This window comes from Lytechinus variegatus, chromosome 13, assembly GCF_018143015.1.
Source record: "Lytechinus variegatus isolate NC3 chromosome 13, Lvar_3.0, whole genome shotgun sequence".
Classification (NCBI taxonomy): domain Eukaryota; kingdom Metazoa; phylum Echinodermata; class Echinoidea; order Temnopleuroida; family Toxopneustidae; genus Lytechinus; species Lytechinus variegatus.
Window position 1 is genome coordinate 26223523 of NC_054752.1, and position 21431 is coordinate 26244953.

General features: G+C 36.7%; 1 protein-coding gene across 1 annotated transcript; it reads right to left on the minus strand.

Moving 5' to 3' along the window:
• Positions 1–771: 771 nt before the first annotated feature.
• Positions 772–21402, minus strand: LOC121426108 (probable citrate synthase 2, mitochondrial). Its single transcript, XM_041622271.1, has 10 exons — positions 21245–21402; positions 19473–19523; positions 10156–10263; positions 9258–9455; positions 7710–7898; positions 5418–5614; positions 4455–4584; positions 3881–3982; positions 3180–3389; positions 772–2332 (listed from the first exon to the last, which is right to left on the minus strand). Exons 1-10 carry the CDS (start codon positions 21290–21292, stop codon positions 2171–2173), a joined length of 1395 nt encoding a protein of 464 aa, XP_041478205.1. The 5' UTR covers positions 21293–21402; the 3' UTR covers positions 772–2170.
• Between the last annotated feature and the right edge of the window lie 29 nt (positions 21403–21431).

Here is a 21431-nt window from a genome sequence, read left to right on the forward strand (position 1 = left end):
AATAGCAGAAAAAATAGTAAAAAATATTAGTGAAGGTTTGAGGAAAATCCGTTAAAGAGTAAGAAAGTTATTAGAGTGCAAAGTTTTGGATTTGTGACGTCATAAACGAGCAGCTGCCCCATGTGTTATGTAATATAAAAAGCATTAATTTCAAATTTTGCATGGTTCCTGATGACTTAATTTTCTTTTCTATTCATGATCGGGTGTGAAATGATTTGTCTATTGATATACAAAAGGTACAGCGAAAACCATTATCAATTTTCTGAGAAAATGACATTTCATTGATTTTTTACCATTCGCTATGTAGGAATGCTGCTCGCATATGACGTCACAAATCAAATAATTGAATTTCTAATAACTTTTTAATTATTTGATGAATTTTTCTCAAACCTTCGGCAATATTTTTTATTATTTTTTCTGCTATTTTTACAATAAAGTTTTTGTCAGGGTGAACTTCCCCTTTAAGGGTTCGTAATAGAAAAGTATGGCGGATGATGAGAGTGAGGGAAGGGAGATTCAGACATTCGCATTGAGATGAAATGTGGAAGGAGAAAGATAGAGACGGAATAATCAAATATAACCAGGGGCCCATTTCATAAAGGACTTGCAAACTTGTAACTTTGCCTCTATGGCAACTACCATGGTAACGGGGCTCAGCAGCCAATCAAGGTGACCATGAAAGTTGCCATAATGGCAAAGTTACAACAGTTGCAAGTCCTTTTTGACACGGGGCCCCAGGTGAGAAAACAAAAGAAAAACACCAAATATTTTAGTGGGTCTAAAAGACTTTATTCTCTCAGAATATATTTGTACATTCACAGTGTGCTGAATAACAGATTACATAACACACATTTAAAAATTCCTTTCTCCAAAACAGAACTGACTGTCAAATTCATTTTTTTCTTATCACTCAAGATGATTATGATAAACTGTCATGTTAGTGTGCCATATCCCATATTTTTTTCAATTCTTTCATTAACTGATACTGCACTAAATCTCTGCATAGATCAATCATTAATTAGGCAAAGAATTTAATGAATCTTTCTTGGAAAGACCCGCACCATACACAGCATGTGTTAAATACTAGTTGTCAAGCCAAATACTAGTAGTCAAGCCAAAAGGAAAAGATTTGTAGAAACAATGTCGAATCATTTCACTGTAGATTGTATGAGCTGTACAGGTACATAATTGGGCAAGTATAAAAGCGATGAAATACACTGCCTTGCCAGATTAAGCACTGCACAGTCATAATTTATTGCCTTGGAATCTCAGAACAGATATGCACTTGGTCTTCAAATAAAATACAATCTAAAGCAAAATAACAGTTTTAGCAGGCGCCAACATCTCAGAAAAAAAATCAATAAAGCAGGGTAATGAAGCTAACAAACAATAATGCCAAATCTATAAATCCTACTATTGAAATCTATTTTGGCAAAAGAGTCAAACGATATTGATAGTAGTGTTATGCTACAATCGTCACCTTGTATTGAAAGGAAAATACATGACTATCCTGCTAGTACAGTTTCATACGATTGGCAAAGAATAGTTGGTATCCACCTAATATAAGCCTACATGTAGAATGCTCACAGATTTAGATATGGTATGGATACAAAGTTGAAAGGGATATACCACATTACAGCCATTACCTTGAAAATATTTCTCCAAGCATTTGGCTGGCTTTGACTTTTATGACATTTGATAGAATAGATTAAATCTGGTATTTTCAACAAAATCACAAAATTTACAAGTTCACAACTGTCGATATGTAAGAATTTATTCTAAACCGGAAATAAAATTGAAGTAAACAGCAAAGCAGCTTCCCAGGTCAAAATAGATCTACAAAACTGAACCATCCTTGGGATAAAACTCAAAATAATTTTTCATACTTGGTATTCAACTCTCAACTGCATTTTTGAATACAAATAATCATGTCGTACATATAATATTCAGGACATCACAAGATTCAACACAGTGGGTCTAATATATTTCCGCTAAAAGGTGACTTTGTCCAAATTTCATTCAACAAGTACACTCCATCGAGTCCCATAAATATATCTTTTAGTTAGATTTATACACACATCTTCGCAAAAACCCTTTTGTATATAATACTCCCTTTAGGTTAGGTTTTAGAGGTTTTGTGTGGCATAGCTTTATTAGAATAGGGGGTTGTTTAGCGACCGACAAGCTTCTTGAGCCCCTCGGTGCTCATTGATTTTGGTCGTTCCAGAGGTAGACCGAAGGCTCTGTCCCAGATGAGAGAAGCAAGGGTACCCAAAGCCCTTGAAACACCAAAGAGGACGGTGTAGTAGTTCATCTCTGTCATGCCGTAATACTGTAATTAATACAAAGGAGGAACAAACAAAAAAATAACACTCAAGATTGCACATGATTTTCACTGGAATACATTTAATATCAAGGAGCTTTGGATATCTCACACATGATGCAGATCTTCTCTTTTGGGGAAATCAGCCTCATGAATGTTAATAGAATGCAGCATTAAAGGAGAGAAAATCCCTAATCATGGAGTAGATTATGAAATCTAAAGCTCCCTATCAGAACCAATAACAGAATACTAGTATAAGAAATTACAAGGTCTACTCGCATACCAGCATTTAAAAATTTGTATCCGATTGCTAAAATTTGTTTCTGACAGGGAACAATTACTTGCAGTATATTAACCCTATTGTTGCATTTGATTGCGTTTCTTTCTGTGAGGATTCCAAGATGTCACAAATGTCCCAAGTTCTATATATCTTACATATTAAAAATGGCATGATGCTCTTTTCTCTACCACAGCAATAGACTTGTAAACAGCCAGGAGCCGAATATTTTGCCTTCTTCTCTGCCCTCCTGGCCATTGTGTTATCATTATCAGTATGGGGAAAATCAATGTTGGGGAAAATCTTGGGAGAACAGTAGGTCCATTGATTGGGCAGGTGATGTTCAGAGGAATTAGATCTACGAGAGAGCCATTTCAAACAAAGGGAAATAAACAAAAAATCCCCCCTAACATTTGAAATAACTTTGGCGTCATCTGCGCCTATAAGGCAGAAAGTGAACTTATTCAGTGACCTGTGAATGTCTCCTCCCGACTTAAATAACGTTGTGGCGTGCAGGTGGACCAGTACACACGGGTTTCCTACTCATGGTAAATGTTTGATAAGACGTCATTGGCTTACCTGGAGTAACACACCACTGTGTGCATCCACGTTGGGCCATGGGTTCTGGGCCTTGCCTTGCTCCAGGAGGATGTCAGGTACTAGCTTATAAATCTGACTAACAAGCTTGAACATAGGGTCATCAGGTAGATGCTTCAGGGCAAACTCACGTTGGCATTCGTAACGAGGATCCGTCTTCCTCAGGACAGCGTGGCCATAGCCCGGTACAACCTGAAAGAAGATAAGGATACAGTCATAGAGCAATTGATTTACAAGTTCGGATATTGGACCATCAGGAACATATAAAGCATTTCTCAGAATAGCATGGCCATATCCTGGTACAACCTGAAAGAAGATCAAAGTTAACAAGCTTGAACATAGGGTCATTAGGTAGGTTTTCTTCCGGGCAAACTCATGTTAGCATTCATAACGAGGATCTGTCTTCCTCAGGACAACATGGCCATAGCCCGGTACAACCTGAAAGAAGATTGAAGGTACAGACATAGAGCAATTGACTAACAATTTTGAACAAAAGGGTTATCAGGAAATCCTGTTGGCGTTCATAACTGGGATCTGCCATTCTTTGAACAGCCTGGCGATTGGCCATAGCCTGGTACAACTGTAGAAAGATTAGGGTTTATTTGCAATTATACAAACTAGGGGTAAATTCAATTTGCTTACTAGCGTATGGCACATTGCCAGTTTGAGTGACCGATTCTTACCTGTCCTGATTTGAGTGTATTCCAGATGAATTCTCTCATGTTTTCATCAGATACATTATCCCCAACCTGCTCTCGGAGCTTTGTCAGCCATACCAGCACTTCCTGCAATCGGATAAAAAAAACAATCACCATCATTGTCATTAGATATCGATGCATTACCGTATATGAATGAAACATATTCCATCACGTACAAAGAAATACATAACCAGGGATGTTTCCTTAAGTTGTTCATTATGTATGCATGAACTTAAAAAATGCTGGTACGCATTCTTAGGTGATAAATTGAAAAGGTACTGGAGTGCTCTGTATAAATGTAACTTTTATTTATTACGCTCTTTCCCTGTGAATCATCTAAAGTCAAATTACAGTGAAGTTAACATAAGTTGACTTTATATAAGATGCAAATTTTCACAGCAGAAGCAAATTTTCACATCAAGATAAGCAGAGTAGATCTAACTTCCTTTTTTTTAAACCAGTACCTGCCAGTGATTTTTCAGTGCTTTTTGGAGGACCATTACATCAGAATTGTCAAAAACAAAGACGTGCTGAAGAAATAAATTTCTTTATTAGTTACCTGGTTAGCGAGTCCATGGAGTGGTCCAGCAAGACCATTCATACCAGCAGCAAATGAAAGATAAGGATCTGAAAGAGCACTGCCAACAAGATGAACTGTGTGGGCACTGACATTACCTCCTTCATGGTCACTAGAAAAGAGAACATACATTGTGATTAGGACAAGGATCTGAAAGGGGGCACTATTGACAAGATGAACCACGTGGGCACACATATTACCTCCTTCATGGTCACTAGAAAAGAGAACATACATCATGAAGGTAATTTGAATGCATATGACCATGCAATAATGAGCTTTATATTTTCCCTCCATGGCACTGAATCTTCTGATTGGGGGAAATGCCTTACTGGGCATGAATGAGGAAAGAGAGCAGCCTGTAATAGGGGACAGAAGATTCCATGTTATTAATAATAATAATCCGCTTTTATATAGCGCTTAATACATCTAAGCGCTTTACAGATATATCATTACCCCAGTCATCGGATTCAATCAGTCATTCCTGCACACAATGTGTGTGCATATCCTCCACTCCCTGGGGAGTATTCCAGTCAGTTGCCGGTGAGGCCCACACAGCAGTACTGGACAAGCTACAATGACTTTCCCATCCTACCGGGTACCCATTAAGCACATGGGTCGAGAGTGGCAAAGTGGAGATTAACGCCTTGCCAAAGCACGCCAGACCACGGTGGGATTTGAAAACACACAACCCTCTGTTTACAAGGCGAGAGTCAGAACCACTACACCACGTCTCCTCCTTATTGCCTTGGGCTAGAAAGTGAAATCTACAGATCTCTACAATTATGTGAAATAATATATCACTTGAAAAAGCTTAGTTTACAAACTTAGCTGCACTGACTGACTGACTTTCATACCCTATCATATTATTTGACACTGAATTCTAAAACAGAAAATGAATGATTTTCAGATGTATAAAAATCTTCTTCTTCCAATCCAAATCCTTACCTGTGAATTGTGAGGTACAGCCTCATAAGCTCTGTGAACATGTCATTATCATAACCAAGCATCTGAGAGAAGTTACCAGACCAGTCCATGTCCATACTGATAGGAGATACCTTGCCATCCTTGTAGAGATTACGGTAGATAATGGCTGCTACAGTAGGGAGCTTGGCAATCAGGTTCATGGAATCTTCATAGGTGTACTGTGAGAAGAAAGGTTTCAAATATGATTGACAGTTGTAGTAACCCTGAAGAGTAATCCCTTTCAGCAACTCTAAAGCTATCCCAGGATGAAAACATTTTCTATGTATCAGCACAAGAAGCCAAGGTGAAGGTAAACAAAATTTCACTTATATGCAGTAAAAGTGAATGTGGATCATGCAAGTAAAAAATGCCTCTATAGAGACCCAACAGGAGGCTGCATCGCACTGATGAATGACAGTGCAGCCTCTCTAAATACAAAGAGTTCATTCCTATCAAACAGATCCTGGTAGGTGGTTCCTAAATTTGACAGTACGTGGGAAGGATAACATGTAAGCATCTAGTAAGAGTAAAAAATTGACCGAGTTTGAACAACATGCAACGAAATGACCACCTATTACTAGTGTTCGTATTATGAATAAAAGAATGTGCCAGAAGATTCTGGAAGAAATGCTTGTTGATAAATAAGCAAAATAAGCATGGCATACCAGCTTAATATAGGGTCTTTATCCAAGCGATAACAGTTACTTCTCTCTGTCGGTTTGTTTGTTTTCAGCTATTAGGTTTAATTAATTGTATCAGATCTAGATCTACAATGATATGGAGACAATTAACCTTCATTTCTAATGATTTTACCATTGACTGCACTGATCATTATGTGCAATCAATCATAAAACTCAAATGGACAAGGAGGCCTGTATTTTGAAATCCTTTTCAAATCACACCATGGTCTAAACTCTGTGCTAAAATTATGGGAAGCAAATGTTGTCAATAGTTTAATAATCTAAGTTTCTGTCTTCACTATTTTGTTTGCAATAGTGATGACAAAAAAAAAACTAATATCGTAATCATTTCCAGAACATTATGAATGATTTTATTGTTAAAGATCCAGACCGGACCCAAAAATGAAACTGACAAATTATATACCAATCGAAAGCTTATAAGCTACTAAATACAGCAAGGTATGCTTTATGCATTTTCACCGCTTCCCAGCTGAGTATTTTGCTTAAGAATATTCCAATTATCGGGCTTCGAACCCCGTTTAGAAAATAGGCTTTATTGTGCTTTTCACCTGCCTCGAGACCGTGACGTCACGTTGTGTAAGAAGCGTCGTGATTCCATAGGTTTGTACACAGAAAAACTTGGTGATTTTTTTGTTTTCCAGATAACGCATTTCATTCTCTTCACTTCTATCACAGAGGGATATCACATATATTTTTTCCTACAAGCTTGAATTTATGAAATCTACAGTTTTGAACTAGTTTTTGTCATATTTTATTTCCTGCTTATTTGGCGCAGATTTCAATTCTATCTGCATTTAGATTATGAATAACAACTTTTCCTGACATAGCAATTTAGGCCCAATAAGAGCCAAACAAAGAAATCACAAAAAAGGTAGTGAATAGTTGTAGGTTTACAACAATTTGAACAGTGAATAATTTTGAGTGCCATTTTCATCTGAAAACGAAAAAAAAAATGGATTCATAACATGGAAATGGAAGAAAATACCCAATGCTTTTGTACACAAACCTATGGAATCACAACCCTCCAGACACAACGTGACGTCATCATTTCCAGGCGACGTGGGGGTGCTCAATCAAAGCGTAATTTGGAGGAGCAGTTTCTTTGATTTTTATTTAATATTTTTAACTATTGGAAGGAGATATGTGTAATATTTTTGGTATATTTGTATTGTATGAATCAATACCTTTATTTTGATATATGATTGTTTTTACACCGGTCAGGGTCTTTAAATGAGTTGACAGATTGAGCGTGTACTATTACTGACTTGTGTCACACTTTGCTATCCATACTTAAACCACAACTTCAGAACAGGGGCCCGTTTCATAAAGGACTTGCAACTGTTGTAACTTTGCCGTTATGGCAACTACCATGGTAACCTGCTGAGCCCTATTACCACAGTAGTTGCCTTAATAATAAAATAATAATACATAAGATTTACATAGCGCACTTTCCATCTTGATGGCAAATTTACAACAGTTGCAAGTCCTTTATGAAAAAGGCACCTGAATTAAATTAATAAGAGTGCAGAATATGGGCCTTGGTCACAAAGCTTTGCTTAGCAGGCAACCTTACCTCCCAGTATGTGGTCTTATGAACACCCTGTGCGTAAGCCTCGGCAAACTTGCTCTCGCTGTTCATAGCGGAGATAGCAGCACTGAACTGAGACATAGGATGGAGTGAATCGGGGAAGTTATTCAGCATCTGCACAACGTGGTACGGGACGGCTGCTCTCTCGTTCCATTCCTGAGAGATGGCTTTGACCTGCAAGGGTAGTAATGATAAAAATACAGAAAATAATGAGATAGCAAGGAGATGATTTAAGCGACTGGAAGACTTACAGGACTACCTTCTCTTCTGTATATTGCTAATGCTGATGATGACTTAATGGATCATACACGTTTTGCAGCCCCCAAACATGGAATGGTCTACTGGCACATCGATATTCATGTTTATCAAGAGAATCCTTCAAGCAGAATTAAAGACTTATATATTCTGTGAGGTACGTACAGGTAATTCTGCCTAGGTGGGACAACAATTTCAATTTCATTTCATTGTCTACATGGAAATTTGATTTATTCAAATCAGAAAGATTTGTAATAAAACGTTACATATTTCATGTTCGTACAGGCATCACATGCAAATAAGTACAATTATTCAAAACGACATCAGACAGTGGCAAATACAAGAGAAATTCTCAAGGATAATAAAGATGTCAAAGTAAAGATGATCGCCAAGTAGAGAAGAAACAGAAAGAAAGTTCAAGTGGTGGGATTATTGTACATGCATAAATCTGCAAACAGACTTTGTTATTATTACTACAGGTTGTGGACATTCAGGGGCCCTGTTTCAAAAAGAATTACAATTGTTGTAACTTTACCATAATGGTAACTACCATGGTAACCTTGATTTTGATTGGCTGCTGAGCCCTGTTACCATGGTAGTTGCCATAATGGCAAAGTTACAACAGTTGTAACTCTTTATGAAACGGGTACCTGGTGTGAAAAAATGCTTCAAATTTTTTAGGCGATTATTGAATTATGGAAAGAAGAATTGGGCAGAGTCTACTTTACATCTGACGACTATATGTGGGACCTTGATATAATTCGTCATTGTTTTCAAGTTCATATGAAAGGTTTTTGAATCATGGCCTTACATGTACATGTAGCAGTCTATGAAGAGAAATGAAAATGGAGAAAAATATGGGTTGGAAGTACAAAATTTTAATCATTTCATGGGATTGCCCATTTCTTCTCTTCTGAATCAGTGAATGCCGAGATAAAGGGCATTGCTATATAGGAATATTGCATAGAATCTTTAAGCAAGTTTGCAGACACAACATGAACTATAAAGAGGAGAATGTTTAATCCTAAAACTACATGTACAAGCAAAGATTCTGCATTACAGAAGCTGTTCAAATCTTAAGCTGCATATTGTGCTTTCATAAGACAAATACCAGGGCCCTGTCTCATAAGACTTTTAATTAAAGTTCTATTAATGCACAGTCTAAAAGAAGTTTACCATCGGCCAATCAAGTTGAGGAATTTTGGTAGTTTTAAACTGTTATTTAAAGTTTTAATCCTAACGAGTTTCATGAAATGGGCCCTGGTATATTTTACAAACCTGAGCCTCTGTTGGGATCTCTCCCGTGACCAGGAGCCAGAAAAGACCTTCAGGCAGTGGCTCGGATCCACCTGGAGCCTTAGGGAGAAGCTTCTGACATTCAGGGATGCTGTAACCACGGAAACGGATGCCTTCATTTGGATCGAGCACAGATGTCTCTGTGACGAGACCCTTCATACCTCGCATACCTCCATAAAGCTGACAAGACACAAACATAATGAAGTTATTTGAAAATTAACGACAGAACAAAGGCACTGAATGTGATTAGGTAAAGGGATGTAGTAAAAACAAGTAATTAAAAAACATATCAGAACTTTTAATTGCTTTTATTTCTATTCCTGTACCTTTAATTAATGTTCTTTCATTCTCCATTTCAAAGAGACTCCCCAAAACATTGAAAATTAAATAAAAATATGGAGAAATATAATAATTTGACTGATCATGTGGTAATCTCTATAGTATACTGTACCTACATGTATGAGGCAGTTTTGGTAATTCAACTTTAATGTAATATGGCACATTTCCTCCTTTTGGTCAAATACAGCAACATTTCTTTCGAAAAAAAAATGTACAGTAGGTCTACACTTACTTGCTACAAGAATCTATATGAATCCTGAGGAGAAAAGATTCATGTACTTGAGAAGTCCTGACAATTATTATGATGAAAAGGAGAGCATATACAAAAATGTACATGTAGTCATCCTACTTGTCACAATCATTCTATTCATAATCATAATGTTGCCAATTCGAGACTTATCTGTTTTTTTTCAAAATGCAAGAACTTTTTTCATTCTCTTTATAATTTCTGTCTAAATGTCACATTTCTAGCTTTATACTCATTCTAAAACAAGAAGAAACACATTTAATTTTCCAAAAAATTTCAAATAAAAGAACTTACCATGTCTACTTGAATCTCACCGATGACCTTTGACCCACATTCTTTGCGGAATTCTTTGATTTCCTTCTGCTTCTCTGGAATTTGTCTGGCTAGCACTTCTCTTAAATCCTAGATGAGAGGGTGAGAAATAGAGGGGGGGGGGGGGGGGGAGAAAGAAATACTCAAGAGTAAAATTCATTGAGCTACAAGTGGTTTTATTTGTTTGAAATCTTTCTTTTTCGAATGTTACATACCTCATAATTACCATACATGTACATGTAGATCCAACAGTGAATTACTGTAATGTACTATATATAATACACATACATGTACATGTACAAGTACTTTGGGCAGGATCAATATACAATTCTGTATATTTCTTGTTCAATTATTATTTTCATAAATTACATGGTTCGAAGATACGTTCAGTTTTTGATAGCCATGCATCATTGCCTTTATGCACTATGCAGTGTCATGTATAGATCCTATAAAGTAGAAAAAAATCTACAATTCCAAATATATTATCATGATAGTGATGTGATTATCAAAAAGCAAGATATACAGTCGTCCTCAAAATTATTCATACCCTTGTTGATATTTGTGATTTTTCATGTTTGTGATGAAATAAATGCATTTTATCAAGTTTCTCTATGATTTATGTGTGACCTACTAGTGAAAGAATAACAACAATGCACAATTCAAGAAATTTCTCTTTTCAGGGGTATTTTATTCATAGATATTCAAACAATGTCATGTTCAAAATTATTCATACCCTAGGTTTTCTGAGTCCAATGTCTTTCATTAATAGTCAATAGCATAGCCTTTGTTCTTTACGACTGCTTCTAGACGATTCCTGTAAGTGTCCACAAGCTTCCTGCACGTCTCCTGCGGGATGTTGGCCCATTCTTCCTTGGCGTAGGCCTCAAGCTGGGTCAGGTTGGTCGGGTTCCTAGCCATCACTCTGACTTTCAGGTCTCGTCACAAGTTCTCGATCGGATTCAGGTCAGAACTCTGACTTGGCCATTCTAGGACGATGACATCATCGTCCTTGAACCATTTCTTCACCAGCTTGGCGGTATGCTTTGGGTCATTGTCTTGTTGGTACTTCCAGTTGGGGCCAAGCTGGAGTTTTTCGGCAGATTCCTTCAAGTTCTCATCAAGGATCTGGATGTAATCCTCCTTTTTCATGATTCCTTTGACTCTAACGAGGTTCCCTTTGCCACTGGAAGAGAAGCATCCCCATAGCATTATGTGCCCACCACCATGCTTGACGGTTGGCACAGTGTTCTTTGGATTGTATGCTTCCCCTTTCTTCCTCCAGACGTATTCAACATCCATATGGCCAAATAACTCCAACTTCGTCTCATCAAACCACAGGATGGTTGACCAAAAGCTTGGATTTTGCTTCAGATGACCTCTAGCAAAGGCAAGTCGAGCCTTCAGGTGTTTCTTCCTGAGCAACGGTGTCTTCCGAGGCCTGCGTCCATGGAGACCTCCTTTGTGCAAGACTCGCTCGATGGTGGACCGGGACACCTTCGTCCCTGACCGGTCAAGCGTTTCAAGTAGGGCCTTGGTTGTGGTCCGGGGGTTGTTGTTGACCTCTCTGCAGATTTTCCTGGCAAGTTTAGGGGACACCTTGCACTTCCTGCCACGCCCACTAAGGTTCTTCACAGTGCTGTACCTCTTGTGCTTCTTGATTACGCTCTGGACTGTTGCCACAGGGATGTCATACTGCTTTGAAATGGCCTTGTAACCTTTTCCCTCAATGTGGGCATTCACAAGACGTTGCCGTAGGTCCTCACTGAGCTCCTTCTACTTGGCCATGATTATCAGAGACTGAGAATAACCAGAATGCTTTCCTCTATTTATACCCTTTTAGAAAGATGCTATTTTCCATCATTGTTCAATGGCTTGTTTAACAAAGAGGGTATTTAATTCATTGGAACATCTTGAAATAACTATAGAACAAAGAATAGCACATTCCCAGATAGTGAAAATAATGCGCATTGTCATAAAAGGACATTTTTGTTGAGGTATTGGCAAGGGTATGAATAATTCTGAACAAGTGCAAAAAATAACTTTCGACCCTATCTATTATTATGCTAATGAGACTTGCCAGCTCATATGTCAAATCATGCATATCAACAAGCAGACAAAAGATACAAAGAAAGTTACATCATAATAGCTTTTACAAGTAAAGAATCTACCGAAGAATGCTTTTCCACAAGGGGTATGAATAATTTTGAGGACAACTGTACATGTACATATTTTTCTCATTTTATATTTTAATAGGAAAGACAAATCGTAGCTAACCTTTCACTTTACAACAAAATTAATAAGAGAGGAAATATAGATCTGTCACATTTTTTCCCCATTATATGTGTCCATAGACAACTTCAGAAGACAGGTATACATGTAAATATACAAATAGACGGTTCATCCTTCTTTATAGAGTACATTATTCATCGAAACAAATTTGATGAACATGATCTTTGAGAAGGAAACAAACACACTATGTCTCCATCTGAAAGAAATAAAGTCTGATCTTGCACAATGCAGCATAGAATAAGGAAGGTTCAATTATTACTGCGTGTCTGCCTTTGCTTTAACCTTGCTCTGACTTTTAAGACACTGTGTGACCTCACCGAGTTCAACTTCCTATATTCATTGCCAGGTTTTTTTTGCTACCCTGGTAAGAAATGACTATATCTTGAAAAGGCGGACAATGTACATGTACAAGCAATGTAGTGTACATGTGCATGTAGCAGCTGTTATTATAATTACATGTACTACACTGGACAGAACAAACCACCCCCCCCCCAAATACATACATGTACAGTAATGGGTATGTAAAGAGTAAATTATATGTAACTACGGGTGGACTGTAAGCAGAGCCTAAATGTATACATGTAGAAGTAATGTACATGTAGGCCTACATGTATGGTGTATATACATGTATCAGTTCTTACTGAGGTGAGCTTTCTTGGCGTAATGACCACCATCAATCACCTGTTTCTTATTTCATGACTCAGACTCATGCAACGTGCTATTCATTTCCAAAAGTTGAATGTCAAAGACTTATGCCCATATTCTGAAGGCAGTTTTAACTTTAGACCACGGTCTAACTCTGTGCTAAAATTATGGGGAGCTTAAAGTTAAAAATTTCTGTTTATATAATGTTTTACTATTTTGTTTCCTTTTGCTTTCATAATGAAGAAAAATACTTCAAAATACTTCAGTTATCATTCCCAGACAATTATGAACAATTTAGGGGTGTCATATTGAATGTGTATTGTTAGGGATTTGTGCCCCAATTGGCTTTCCATAGTTAAACTACAACTTTAGACCAACGTTTGATTCAAACCTGAGTTCAGTATATGGGCCTACAATGTCTAGCCAATATCAAATAAATGTCAGAATTCTTTTCAGTTTTTGGAATATAGCTTTTTTACACATTTAAAGGGCTGGAAATTCAATATTTTCGATCTACATAATCTTTATTTCTTTTACAGGGCTTCAATCGACCCAAGGCCGTGGTTTTGCCTTGATGCCCCTCTCTCTATCGAGGTGGTTTCAGACTGCCTCGAAGTTCGTCAGTTTCAGGTATTTTCTGATCGGGAAATTTACCCTGATCAGAAAATACCAGGTAATATTGGCAATGTGGAAGCAAATTACATGTAATCTCCCCAAAAGAAAATACCCACTAAATAGTCGGTACTTGTCAGAACTATGAGAACTTTCGCAGGGATTTTCCAAGGTCACAGGTATTTTGGCAATGTGAAAGCAATTTACAAATTACAGGAACTTTTTTTTAGCCCAGTGTGTAGTTGGGTGCGGGCACCTTGGCTGGCTGCTGAGCTAGTGATTTTGAATCTCGCGCCTTGCTTGCTTATCAGACCATACTGCTGATGCTCGTAACTTCAGGAACTTAATATCTCGAAGGGTATGTTTCGGGGCGGTGTGAAAGCAGGAATAATTAAGGGGTATTTTTTCAGCCTAAAAAAAGTTCTCGTAATTTAATGGGGATTCTTATGATCGAATCAATTGAAACCACCTTCTCTCTCATTGGCCTTGGACATTTGAATTTTGAATTTTACCCATTTGCACTGTAACATAGAATGTGCCCTGTAGGAAAGTGGCCAGCCATGGTGCCACCCCACTCCCCTATTTTATTTGCGTGTAATCACTGATTTCATAAAATTAAAGTATTACTGAGAAGACCAAGGAAGGGAGCTAAAAATAAAATAAAAATGTTTTAAAGAATCAATGGATGAAAAAGATTGAATGGTCAATTGCACTTTTGAAAGACTGGAATGCTCTCAGCTTTTGTACCTAGGTTTTAACAATCACTCTACAAATAATATTGGTGATCCCAGTCGGTGGAGATGGTAAAAGATGTAGGACCAGCATGCATGACATTGCAATTCAGTATTCATGACCTGTACCTCCATGTATACCCTGAAGTGAGGGAGCCTGCATAGACATTATCAAAATATCAAAGGGTCTCCGAGTTCAATGACTGGAGTACCGGTACACCATGGACCTACCTATAGGTCCATGAGTATACTGACTTGAAGAAGCATCATGAAATTCAATTTGGGCAAAACCAATATGAATGAGAGTTTTCTTTTGATTATAAAGGGTTTATAAATTAGACATATTTTTCTATTAAAGTATTATTCAGGGGGTACTTTTCCCAACCTAATTGAACTATCACAATCTGCAATATTGGAGAAGATTTAACAATGCAGTGAATGGACATTTTCCAGGGCTCATTTGAGCATTAATTACAAGGGCAAAATCATCCCGAGTCCCTGTGCATGCCCTCGCCCCCCTCCCCACTCAGTGTTATCTAGGGTACGCCTATGCTCGTTCCCTCCCTTTGAAAGCACCCCCCCCCCTATCTCATGTCTGCCAACATTTCTGAATCCCCCTTTCCCTGCCTTAGATACCCCCTAAAAGGGCCTAAATCCAGAACACTCAATGTACCCCCTCAAGTGAGCTTTCATTCCAACCCCCTATCTCAGGACAGCCAACCGGGGATTTCATCAAGTTTTCTATATTTAATATTTTATTACCCCCTTTTTAAATTTCTCGCGAGTCCAAAAAGACAGAGTAAAAATACACCCTTTTAAAGAAATCTCCGGGTGACAAGTCAAATACCGCCCTTTTTTTCCAACTTGCGAGCCGGACTCGTCCCGCGAAAAAGTACCCCTTTACCAGACATTTTGGGAACATGCATGCGGTCCCTCCGACCCCAGAGTGTGGGGGGCCGGGGAATCCCCCCTCCACCCACCCCTGCTGGTTTTATTTGGGATGCAATGAAGATACATGTACAATGTAGTTTGAACAATGTACACATTGCAATTTGCAATACATGGGGTACATAGTGCACACGATAAAAATAAATGCTGGGTCCATTTTCAGATACATGTACATCTCGGTCAACATTGTGCAGCACGATGTTTGAGTTTTGCATTAAGGAGGCCTTTATAATGTAAAGTGTCTGTGGGCATTCATGATCACAGACAAAATTTCAATGATTGGCATGCACACAGCACAAATTAATTACATACAGTAGCCTCCTGTGGGCTCACATAAACTTTTAATCATTTGGAAATTAAATACATTTCCCTAATAACAAACTTTAAAGGACAAGTCCACTGTCCACTTCAACAATAAGTTAATTTGAGAGAAAATCCAACAAAATATATCACTGAAAATCTCATCAAAATCGGACATAAAATATCAAAAGTAAATTATTTGCTGAAAGATAAATACCATTTGTGGTAATGATCTCAAAATGAGTTCGAACAGAATCCAATGAAATGACCACCAAAGTGTTTGTACGTATGTAAAAATATGTGCCAAACGGCTCAGGAAAAAATTATGTAACTGCTGAGAAATAAGCAAAATACGGTAAGCACGGAATTCCATGAAAAATAGTATACTACACATATATACATGTACATGTCTGCCTTTTTGTGTTAGTGATTATCAGAATTATCGGTTTTCAACTAAGATTTCATGATTTCACAAAAACAAGTTTATTTCAATGTACCAGAACTACAAGTAGATCTATAGATGATAATTTTTGGTGACATTTAACCTTAATTCAAAGACTTTCTCATGAAATAATTGTTTGCTGCAAATACTTTCTTGTACCTTTAATTTTACAATTTCAATAGTCATATCATATGCACATCCTGGTGAGTTCATAATATGCAAATGAGTGAACTCATGACTTCATCCACTCCCATTTTCTTTGGAATAAAATATTCAAATCTTCTCCTCATCATCTTGTGGAACAATGTCTTATTCCTCCATGAACACGTGGAATTCCAATTTAGCATTTTATGGTTCAGTCATGTTGGATGTTCATGTCAAATCTGTAAAATTTCATAATTCAAATTTTCAAACAATAAAACAAAAAACATAAGAAATAAGTGAGGGACATCATCGACTCTCATTTGTATGTCACTGAGTTTCGTAGTACATATGTACATGCATATAAATCGTTCTGTGAAAAAATAAGCGAAAATTTAAAATGTCATTATTTTCTCATTTTCATGAAATTATGTTGGTCTGACTTTTTCTTCGTCAATTAAAATCATCATTTTTCTCGGGTGAACTTGATGTTTAACAAAGTCTAAGGTCTTCAAATACTGAGAAAAAAATCTGAACTCTGCTCGACACTTTAAAGTCTGGCCAATAAACTGAACTTACTTTGGAAGAAATCATTCTTCTTTTTCTAGATAGCAACATTAAAAAGCCAAGACTAAAACATGTACATGTACATATGTATGTTTTTCCCTTTTGGGTGAAGAATTGGTACAAACTACAAAACCTATGCAGATTTCACGTATAACTGCAAAAAAAAAATAGTTTCCATTATCTCTACGGCTTTCAAATAAAAAAAGGTGTAATAGTTTTCCCACCTGTAGGCTGACACAGTGGGTTCCCTTTGCACTTCAAACAAGACCCTCCTCACAACACGGATATCATTGCATTTCTTTTAAAAGATGCTGGTAATTGATTACACCTAATAGCTCATGTACATGTACATGTATACAGGCAGGACGATATGAAGGAGTAGGTCCTGTAGTGCACTATGTACAATTAAAGGGGAAGTTCACCCAGACAAAGAGTTTTATTGTAAAAATAGCAGAAAAATTAAAAAAATTGCCGAAGGTTTGAGAAAAATCCATCAAAGAATTAAAAAGTTATTAGAATTTGAATTATTTGATTTGTGATGTCATATAGTGAGCAGCATTCCCACATTAAACTTTAAGCAAATGTTAAAATATTAATGATACCAGTACATGTGTATGTCATTTCCTCAGAAAATTGAAATTTTCTCACAGTATGAGTACCTTTTATATCAATATAGACAAATAAATTCACATCCGATTATGAAAAGAAAACAAAAATAAGTCACCAGAAACCATTGAAAAAATGAAATTCATGCATTTTAAATTACAGAACATAATCATATGGGGCAGCTGCTCGTTTATAAATGTCATAAACTATCCAAAACTTAAGATTCTAATAACTTTCTTAATCTTTAACAGATTTTCCTCAAACCTGCACCTCTATTTATTATTTTTTTCTGCTGTTTTCACAACAAACTAATGTATTCTTCAGGGTGTACAAGTATTAGACTAAGGCAAAACTTGTACAAAAATGTTAGGGTTCACCTACATGTACGAATACTAATTTATTGAATTATCAGTATTCTGTTCCATACAAGATAGGGTTTGAAATTATAATACAGTGTACGACTCAGAATGTACTGTATTTCTAAACAATGCAAAAATAGTTTTTGTTTTGCCATAAATTTGAAGATTAAGACTAGGAAAGAAAATTTCTTAAATCAATCTGTAAAGTACATTTCAGTGCAATACAAACAAAACCCATTGCGAATCAATGGACAGGGTTGACTGGATTATCCATTCTTTTTAACATTTTACTGCACTAAATTGTTAAAAAGAAAGTGTAGCTCTGGTAAACAAATATCCATCAATGTGTCATGTGAAAAACAGAAGCCTTTGTATAAATTCTCTCATTAAAACTTACTTTATTAATGATTTGACCAAAATATTTTGTCCCCCCCCCCTTTACCTGTGACTGTGGCCATTAGGGAATATTTCATGAAATGAATTGTCGGACGTTTCATCCAAAAAATCCTGTTTCATCCAACAGTAACCTTTGTAACAGAGCCTCTCAGGAGTCTCACCCAATCAATATCTAGGAAAGTTGTCAGATCTGACAACTTGTCGGACAAAAATGTTGATGAAACGCTCCCTTGAGCATCTCTACCAAGATGAATTGCGTCTATAAATTGCTTTAATATAGGCTAAACCTCAACAGAAAAATCTGTAAGATTTGATTCAGAGGATAGATCCTACAATTTGGATTGAGGTCTTAGGGAGTGTTGCAAGCAATCAATTGCACATTTCAGATGCAAATTTTCAAGTGATAGACCAATTATAACTGAATCAATGCAATAAGCAGACCATCAATTAATTGCAAATTGGAATGAAATGCATCACTTTAAAATGAATTTGGTATACCCAGTTGTTGTGTGTCCGGACAACCAATTTTAAGCAGCCATTGGAAAAGTTAACTAGGAAAGTTCCACAATTTTTTTTGATAAACTATTATAGAGCCAACAAAACTGAAATAGATTACAACTATCAAATTCATATTTTTTTTGGTAATCCAAAGCGAGAAAGAAGACTTCAAAATTTTAAAATGTCCAGACACCCCACGTACCCAAACCCATCCTACTTCATATTGATTTTTGCCATAAATGGCAAGTTTTTTGCAATCCCATTAGTCACGCCTTCAGTGCACCTCCCATAGGCTTAGGCAAGACAACAATAAAAGGCCCTAAACTCTTAGGCCCGTATTCTGAAGTCGGATTTAATTTAAACTCTGGCTTAAAGTCTATCTAACGGTAGAATTTCAATGTATCAGCTCTTTTTTCTCTCAAATCATTCTTCAATATTTCGGAAGGACATAGCTTTCTTCATACAACATACAATGTAAGGAAAATTTTGATATTTTGGGCTTTCCATAATTTTAGCACTGAGTTAGACCATGGTCTACAAAATTAAACCTGACTTCAGAGTTGGGCCTTAGTCTCCCATTATAAGAACAGGTGTGCACCTGTAAGGAAAATTTGGATATTTTTGGGCTTTCCATAATTTTAGCACTGAGTTAGACCATGGTCTACAAAATTAAACCCGACTTCAGAGTCGGGCCTTAGTCTCCCATTATAAGAACAGGTGTGCACCGCCCCCCCCCCTCCTCGAGATGTAGCTATTTTTACTTACTGTTGACTCTGATGCATTTCTGACCCCAGCACCAAATGCAGGTAGAGCATTCTGTGAGGAAAAGAAGAAAATTATTACATTAATGGTAGAGTCTCGGCATACATTGTAAACTTGTAAAATCCGAATAAAGTTTATCAACAATCACAAAAATGACAAAATCAATTAAGAAAATTTTAAAGTAAGACTAATTTTAAAGGACACGTCCACCCCAATAAAAAGTTGAATTTAATAAAAATAGAAAAATCCAACAAGATCAACACTGAAAATTTCATCAAAATTTGATGGAAAGTAAGAAAGTTATGACATTTAAAGCTTCGCTTAATCTCACAAAATAGTTAATACAGTTATGCAGATTCTAATCAGTATTCAAATGAGGGAACTGATGACATCATCCACTCAGTGTTTCCTTCTACTTCATGATATGAAATATGAATACTTCCATTTTGCTTCTCATTATCATGTGAAACAAAGTTTAATTTCTCCCCAAACATGTCAAATTACTATTTTTCAACATTTTGCGGTTCATTCAAGTTGGTCATTATTGTCAAATCTATAAAAATTTTGTATTGTATAATTCAGAAAATAAAAAACAAAATAAACAGTGAGTGAAGGACATCATTGACTCTCTCATTTGCGTATCAATGAGTTGCGCATTTATAAAACTCTTTTGTGAAGAATATGCATCACTTCAAAATGTCACAACTTTGTTATTTTACATCTGATTTTGAAGATATTTTCAGCATTATGTTTGGTTGATTTTTGTCTATTGATTTTGAACATTTTTCTGTAGTGGACTTGATGTTTACAGCAAACCAAAATACAAGGATAGAACCAATCTGATCAGAAAGAATAAAATGAAAGGAGCAATCTACCACTTTCGTCAAAATCAGTTATAGAATATCAAGCGAGTTAAGGAAGCTGGAAAAGTCTTGGACATCATACTTTCTACAACTCAAATTCGCAAAAATGCTTCAAATTGCTGATTTTATGGACTAGGCCTACTTACCATTTGTACACAAATTTTCAGATTTTCCCCTTTTACATACATCTATTTCACATTATCTCTTCTTGACCATGACATATGTGGTGTGAATTATTATACTTTGTTAAAAAGATATATACCGGTACCGGTACCGTATATCATTTTTTAAAGAGAAATCTCTGTAATTGTAAAGACGCGCATGCATGTTGAAGTAAAAAATTGACACAATCTCACACCTTTGCCACGCCCACGCCTCCTGGCGGAATGGATTTCCATTGGTTGAGTGACATGAGAGAGCTATAATGCTAAAAGCGCGTTTCTTAGTTATGCTAAATTAATTGGAGTTTGGATATTGATTAAAAAAATAGGTGTCTTACTAAGACTCTTAGTAGTTAGTACTTAGTTACAGAGGTAAAATTGAAGATAAATAAAATTGTTCTCAGAAATCAGAATATAGGCCTACCAAGTACCAAGAATCTGAGAGATTTTAAGGGTATTTTATCTCACTGATTTTAAGAGAGATAACAAATTTAATTTCATCTGAGATAAAATGGATCTCAGAATACCATCCCTGGCACTGGCCGACGCGATGATGTCCCTTCTCGCTTTCATTTTTCATTTCATTCTCATCACATACCGGTACCGGTACGTCCAGTACTGTACCGTACGGTACCGGTACAGACTAAAAGATACGCGTCGCGTCAGGGCGGCGTTGCCTGGCTCATTCACAAAACACGACCACTGCGAAATATTCACTTAAAATTAAAATATTGCACAATATAAACCATACCTTGGCATTCAGAAGTAATCTCCTAGTTGCTATATTGACGAGAGACATGATTTTAAGTTTAACTCAACGCCAGATTACTTGTAAAAGGGGACTTCAATCCAGTCCAATGCACCGGCCAGTTCTCATGCAGCAGCGTACCGGAAGCTCTCGGGATTCTTCAATCTTCAGGTCAAACTTGGGTCATCGA

What these genes read in the sequence shown, in the direction of transcription:
- LOC121426108 (XM_041622271.1), bottom strand. Translation starts at nt 21,292, where the DNA reads ATGTCTCTCGTCAATATAGCAACTAGGAGATTACTTCTGAATGCCAAG. An exon ending in AGATCCCAACAGAGGCTCAG is followed by an intron (nt 7,899 to 9,257) that starts GTTTGTAAAATA and finishes CTACCCTTGCAG; the next exon opens with GTCAAAGCCATCTCTCAGGA. An exon ending in ATACACTCAAATCAGGACAG is followed by an intron (nt 3,390 to 3,880) that starts GTAAGAATCGGT and finishes ATCTTCTTTCAG; the next exon opens with GTTGTACCGGGCTATGGCCA.